Source organism: Frankliniella occidentalis, unplaced genomic scaffold (genome assembly GCF_000697945.3).
Source record: "Frankliniella occidentalis isolate FOCC.00 unplaced genomic scaffold, Focc_3.1 Scaffold126, whole genome shotgun sequence".
Lineage (NCBI taxonomy): Eukaryota > Metazoa > Arthropoda > Insecta > Thysanoptera > Thripidae > Frankliniella > Frankliniella occidentalis.
The window spans coordinates 444,823-451,661 of record NW_026267253.1 but is presented as its reverse complement, the minus strand read 5'-3'; the positions used below and the strand labels follow the sequence as shown (position 1 = coordinate 451,661).

At 54.7% G+C, this 6,839-nt stretch overlaps 1 protein-coding gene across 11 annotated transcripts in view; it reads left to right on the top strand.

Moving 5' to 3' along the window:
* Positions 1-6,839, top strand: part of LOC113201982 (peripheral-type benzodiazepine receptor-associated protein 1) — a 62,217-nt gene that overhangs the window by 31,843 nt on the left and 23,535 nt on the right. For 9 of the 11 annotated variants that reach the window (XM_052270536.1, XM_052270535.1, XM_052270533.1 and 6 more), the window contains exons 3-7: positions 1,011-1,097; positions 3,164-3,232; positions 4,059-4,358; positions 4,596-4,902; positions 5,758-6,210. In XM_052270536.1, coding sequence (XP_052126496.1) covers positions 4,062-4,358; positions 4,596-4,902; positions 5,758-6,210 — 1,057 coding nt within the window. In that variant the 5' untranslated portion in view covers positions 1,011-1,097; positions 3,164-3,232; positions 4,059-4,061. The remainder of the gene's footprint in view (positions 1-1,010; positions 1,098-3,163; positions 3,233-4,058; positions 4,359-4,595; positions 4,903-5,757; positions 6,211-6,839) is intronic. The other 2 variants (XM_052270537.1, XM_052270529.1) reach the window with 2 other exon arrangements.

Below are 6,839 nucleotides of genomic sequence, written 5' to 3'. Positions count from 1 at the left end.
TCTCTCTCTCTCTCTCTCTCTCTCTCTCTTTACCCACCCCCTCCGTTTTGCCACCGTCCACGACAAGCGGAGGGGGGTGGGGCACGGGGTGGTGGTCCTATTGATTCGAAAAAGCGGCACGCAGAGCAGGGGAGTGGGGTGGCTGGGTGGGGGTGTGCCAAGTTAGGGATGGCCGTGCCGCGCGAGCTTGGGGGCGGGACCGGTGAGGTAGGCCATGCCGAGCTCTTGGACCTGCCGGTTCTAGTGCCGTTTAGGAACACGGGTAGCACGTCAGCTAACTTTAAACCTCTCGGAAACATACAGACAAACGGTCAGACCAATGGAGGCGAAATAATGACTATGCTTTCCGTCACAGGTATGGTTGTCTGCACTATATTCTAAATTCTAAACAGTAGATTTAGTATTTAGTATATATAATACATAGTATTTATGGCGTGCAGTGAGTCTTGGGGGAAGGGGGTGAATTTGTAATAGAGGCTGAAGGGGCACGAGAGCGAGAGAGAGAGAGAGAGAGAGAGAGAGAGAGAGAGAGAGAGAGAGAGAGAGAGAGAGGCGGGGGAGGAGAAGGAATGAAATAGGGCTGCCCGATGGATTGTGCTCGACGGCACTGGGGACGGTGCCAAGACGTCGAGGCAACGGATTGTGCTCCAGCAGCCGGCTCCGGCCGAGACTCAGCCGTTGGCCTCGGGAGAGGCCGGGAGAATAGACCCAAAAGCGATCGCAGACAATTATCACGCTAATAGCCGGAATGCCGGATCTTTAGGATGAGAATGTGAGGGGATGCAGCCGACCGGCTCTGGAAGTTAAATAGGACACGACCAGACAGCAGCTTGCTCAAGGCTTTAACTGGCGTGTAATTTCTTCTTCTTCTTCTTCTTCTTCTTCTTCTTCTTCTTCTTCTTCTTCTTCTTCTTCTCCTTCTTCTTCTTCTTCTTCTTCTTCTTCTTCTTCTTCTTCTTCTTCTTCTTCTTCTTCTTCTTCTAAATTCCACACTGTCTACCTTGTTCCAGGATTATCACCAACGGGCCAGGGTGCGCGTGGACGCCTCCGACGCATGGAGTGCAAATGTCACCCACACCGATAACACAACCCCACATGTGAGTATGAGCGGCGTGAGCCTCCCAGACTATTCCCAACTAAAAAGTATCGTAAACCCACGCGTGGGAATGGCGCACTCTAATAGCCGTGTGAACGCCAAGGAACAAGTCTGTAAATTTCAAAAGAGAATACTGTAAACTGGTCGACGTCTCATGACGCCAATATATTGGCGATAAAATACGTCAAGATTTGCCTTCATAAGATGCCACATTCTGGTGTCTTTTGACGACAAAATTTGGCGTCTTCCAAAAGGACGCCAATACTTGGCGTCAAAAGACGCCAAAATTTGGCATTCGTCAGAGGGCCCCAATATTTTGGCCTCATAAGACGCCAACCAATGTTCAGTGAATTAACACCTTTTTATCCTCAATGGCACATAGGTGCCTTCACACACTCACAAATTTGCGACATTCATACTCTAAATGTAAAGGTACAATTTTGTCCGTAGATTTGGAGCCGATTCGTGCACATCCAGAAAGGATGCAATTTTGTTCCTGACAAAATTGTGTAAAGTCTCACACAATTTGTCTAGCTTAGGAACAAAGTTGCACCCTTTCTGGATGTGCACGAATCGGTTCCAAATCTACGGACAAAATTGTCTCTTTAAATTTAGAGTGCACAATCTTGCAAGTGAGCAACATTCTCACTTACGCTATAAATGTATAGATATAACTCCGTACAAATATAAATAAATGTATAAATGTATACATTAAAAAAATTCTAATTGACGCTCAAATCTGTGCAAAAAATTTGATTGCTGTTATCCGTGCAAAATAAAAGATACACGTCGTCCAGTTAGTGTGCACTTACCGTTCTAGTGTGCCCACTAAAACATAGACAGCAAACTTGTGGTGTTTTCTTTTCAAACGAAATTTTAGGGAAACTTTCAGGAATCCCGTTTGAACTTTAGAAGTCTGATGATTTGGCTACTTCCACCATTCTTGAAAGGGAGCCACCTCTTCACGAGCGTTGTTCTCAAATTTTCAAATAATTTTGATAAAATCTTCAAGCAACACAAAACTACATCAACAACAAACAAAACAGAACGTGTATTTACCGTTCTTATTTAGTAGTTCACTACTTGCGAATCGAAAGCAATGTTGAATTGAACTGTCGACATGTTGTTTTTTAGTCCGTTACGACTCGTCGGTCTTCACACTGGCGATAACCATACGCCCGCCCCCCGCGCCCGCCCCCGCGCCAGCGCCCCTCCGTCGCACCCCTCGACGCGCTCATCGCTCCGATGCCCCCGCAAGCGTTCTGCGCCATTGCCTCCTAATTGAACAGCTGTCAGGGACAGGGCTACCGAGCCCTACGCCTACGCGCGTGAGTATATGTGTGAAGACAGACTCACAGAAGGGGAAAAGGGAGGAGGAGGCGGAGGAGGAGGAGGACGGGGTCAAGATGCACGAGGGAGGGAGTATCCCGTCGCGGTACCACGGTTGGCCGGAATGGCTCTGTGACGCGACTGAACTCCGTTACATTTTCGCCCCCCCCCCCCTCCCCAGACCCAGGAGGTATAAAAGCAAGCAGCTGTCGTAACTTAGCGTCCGGAATGGAACCTCAAAACTCCGAGGGAACACGAGGCTCGTACAGCAGCAGCAGGCTGGCGGGCCTGGCGGGCCCCACCCCTCGCCTGTCTCAGTGCCTCCCACTTCCCTCGGCCACCCCCGCGCTCTGCACTACTGGGGGGCTTCGCTGAGCCCGAGACAGGGGCACCCGCCTCGGCTCCTGGCAGACAGGCTGTTGTTGTCCCCCCCCCCGCTCCCCTCCTCTTTTACCACGGACCCGCCCCGCCCCAGCCGCGACTGCTGCTCCCCTCTCTTTCAGGGCCCTGGGTTGAATCAGACAATATGAGCAATGCTGGTCTGAGTCATTTCATGTCTGGGCCCTGGAGCCTCCCCTTCCTCTCCCCGCCCCAAAGCGTCCTCGCCCCCCCCCCCCCCTCGTCGCCCGCAGCAGTGGCTCCCCCGGCTACGCGGCTCAGTCGGTCGCAGTCCACGGGGGGCGATAACTCGGCGTGGAACCCCGACTAACGGACGACTTGTGCCAATATGTGTTGCAGGTGAATGCAGAGAGCCAGGCACCGCCCCGCGGGCCGCTCCCCGCCGCCACCCTGGACTCCATCCTCAAGGTACGTACGCGGCTCGGCAGCAGGAGGGCTCCGCAACTTATCATAGGAATGCTTGTTACTCAACGTAATAAAACAAATGTCAAACTAGAAGTTAAAGTTATCGATTTTGAAATATGTCCGATTTTCAACGAACATACTGTGGAAAATAGTTGGACAAGTCAAAAACTACCTTATGGTCACAGAACTACAGTAGACGTAACAAGTTATAACTTTAACTCCTAAAATAACGTTAGACAGTTAAGTAATAAGTTACGGAGCCCTGATGGTTTATTTGCCCGACTTCCGGTGCCAATCTCGGGTACAGTATTTAAAATTTAAGTGTTCTGCTTACCTCATTGAAGGCGAAACACGACAATTTGGGGGACTGTATCGGAGATTGGCACCGGAAGTCGAACAGCCCAGGCAGCACTCCGATCGCCCTCCAGGGCGGGCCAGCCGCGGCTAGCCGGACCCGTGTGTAGCCGACGTGTAACGCGCTGATTGACTCGTCCATCTCGGCAGGGAAAGTGAGGGGGAGGGGGAGAGGGGCATTAGAGTTAGCCGTGCTGACATGTAGCAGATTGACTGACTCGGCCACCTGTTGGGCCGGGAGCTTTACTACCCCTTTCCTTTTTATTTGTTTTGATTGCGAGATAGCAGTGGCTGGCTCGGTTTGGGGGGTGCGTGGCTTGGAGCGTGCGCCAGCGGGCCTGAGTAAGCGTGCGGCTCAAAGTCCTGAGGGGTATGCAGGCCGACGCAGCCGCAGCCCCTCCCCGGTCCGGGTGGTAGTGGTGGCGTCCATGGCGGTGACGATGATCGGTTTCTTCTGTTTTTTTCTTCCCTGCAGCAAATGCGCGAGGCCGAGGAGCGGCGCAAAGACCTTGAACGCCAGCACGCTGACACCTTGCGACAACTGCGCCTGAAGCAGTCCGAAGTCCAGAACCCCAATGCCGCCCTGTCCTCTGCGAGCCATGGGCAGCCCGGCGGCTACGGAGGGGGTGGCGGGGCCGGCGGACCGGGGCCTGGGCCGAGCCAAGGGCCCGGCGGCCCCGTGTCCATGCCCATGTCGGGGAGCTTGTCCGGACCCACGTGCGCCGCACCGGGGCCGGACAGGGGCTCTGCCATGGAGACCATCGAGGCCCTCCAGGTAGGTCGAACCCAGTCCAACCGCCCTCGCGTTGTGAGAGCCACAGAGCGTCATGATTTTAAGTACAGCGTGTATCACAGCGGACGCTGCAGGTTTGTGGGATTGCATACCCTCTTTGGGCCGTATTGGCCACGGAGCCTTACGGAGTCGGCAAACCCAGTGTCCGCCCGCTCTGATACATCCGGTCATACGAGCAGAAAAATATGAACAGCCGTAAAACTATGTTGTGCTCTCTAGTCTAAGATCCGGGAACTGGAGAAGAAGACCGAGCTCCAGAACGTCCGGCACGAGGAGTTGCTGCTGGAGATGGCGTCGATCAAGCGGTCCGGGCCCGCGGGGAGCGGGTCGGGGTCCGGGCCGGGGCCCTCTGGGGCCTCGGGTCCGATAGGCGGCTCGGCCGGGCCGTCGGGGTCCGGGGCGCCGGGGGCCTCCGCTGCTGGCAGCGGCTGCAGCTCGTCCGGCTACTCGGACCCCAAGGGCGTCTCCCTCGACTACCGCTCCTACTTCGGCGACTCGGCCTCCACCTGCTCGTCGCCCGCCACCGGTAGGCATTGCCAGCTGCTGAAAGACGTGTTTCTTGTTTCTTTACCCGACATGAGAAACACATTTTTCGGGAAGAGGCGTGTAGGTTTTGTCTGTCGAATGAGTCCTTCGATTCGCCAGAGAGCCCGGATCCGGCTCTGCCCCATGGGATACAAGGTGCCGCGCACGTCCGCACTCTTGCTTGAGAAAAGTTCGCGGTAACAGGAATGCACGCGTGACTGAAATCGGCTAAACTCGAGCTTCAGCGGTTTTGGAACATGTGCATTTATTTTGCTTCTTATTGAAGATTTGTTGGCCATCAGCTTCATTACTTAACCCATGCGAGTACGAATTGCATTTGGTCAAACATTTGTGTATATCTTGCATGGATTTGGTCTTCACAAGTGCTGTGCAGTCTGCACATGTTCATGTCATGTTTTTTCACATGACGCTGTTTTCAAAACTTAAAAAGACTTGAAACAAACCGTACGCTCACACACAGTATGCAATGTAGTTAGTGTTGCAAACAACGATTGCATTTATTTTGGTGTGGTTGACTGTCTGACACTGTCTAACACTGAACCGATTACACATAAACTTGATACGCAAGTCGTGACGCCAAGACCCCGCGGTACGAGCCTTGTCTTGTGTTTGGCTTTCATGGTCATGTCATGAGAAAAATTGCGGTAATTTAAGCTTACTTACGACAGTAGATGTTTATTACGTAGTTTACTTGGCAATTTCAACACCGGAGCTTATCGTCAAGGGTCTTGGCGATGTGTGGTGACTGTAGTCAGGTTGATTGCCGGTGCTTGTTCGACTGCTTTGTCCGCCTCGTCACTTGAGCTTTCTAGCACTGCTTTGGCACCTTGCTCAGGTTTTGTGCCGTACGGCGGGGGCCGCCAGCTCGCCGGCCACCTCCCTTTGGGGCAGAGCCTCGGCCACCAGAGCCAGGGCCTGGGCCACCAGGGCCTCGCCCACCAAGGGCAAGGCCAGCACGACCAGCACCTGGGCTATCAAGGTCAGCACCAAGGCCAGCCGCTAGGCCAGCACCAGGGTCAGCACCAGGGTCAGCACCAGGGCCAGCACTATGGCCAGCACCATGGTCACCATCAGGGGCACCACCATGGCCACCACGGCTCAGGCATGTACACCCGGCCCACAGATCTGACGACGAGGCCGCACTCGCCGCCAACGGCCTCCACCAACGCGGCCTCCAACACGGCATCCAAAGCGCCGGCGTCCAGCGTCGAGATCGACCGCATCATGGCCAAGATAGAGCAGGACAACCGCATCCTGGCCGAGCTGGACAAGACGAGATCGACCATCGGTAAGCTCTCCCGCCCTGAGCCGCAGGATCCGCCGAGGTCCTGCTGTTCAGAGGCCTCCTCCAGTAGAGATTAGGAAGCACCACGGGATGGCCTCTGCCGACCCTCCTGGTCCTCCGGGTCCTCCGGGTCCTCCGGTCTACTGACGTTAGCACTATCTCTACTGCCCAGTACACTGCCCGTATGCCCTGATCAGTCATGTGCATCTCACGGGCAGGCGGCGTGTCGGCGCCGTGCTGCCGGTTGATGTTAGCGTTGACGGCATGCGTGTTAGCTCGACACGGCTCGTGGTCGGCAGGGTGCATATCCCGCATGACGATCGATCTGAAAGAGTTCGACCCCTCCCCCACTCCAAAATGGATCGGCCGAGTTGTCGCGTTGTGTAAAACCGGGACCCCATGCGCTGTTTTGTGTATTTGTTTTTCGTTTGGTTCTGTTCTTTATATTCTAATGACTCACTCGGCCGACCCGCATTCCAATACTATACATGTTGTCGGGGAGAGAGCAGTTTCGGTGACGCAGTCTCTGTTGTTGGAGCAGGCGGACGCAACCCGGGCGGCAGCAGGCAGGCCCAGGCCCTGAGGGCGGTGGAGGTGGCCATCACCCCGGCCTCCTCGCCCTCCCCGCCGCC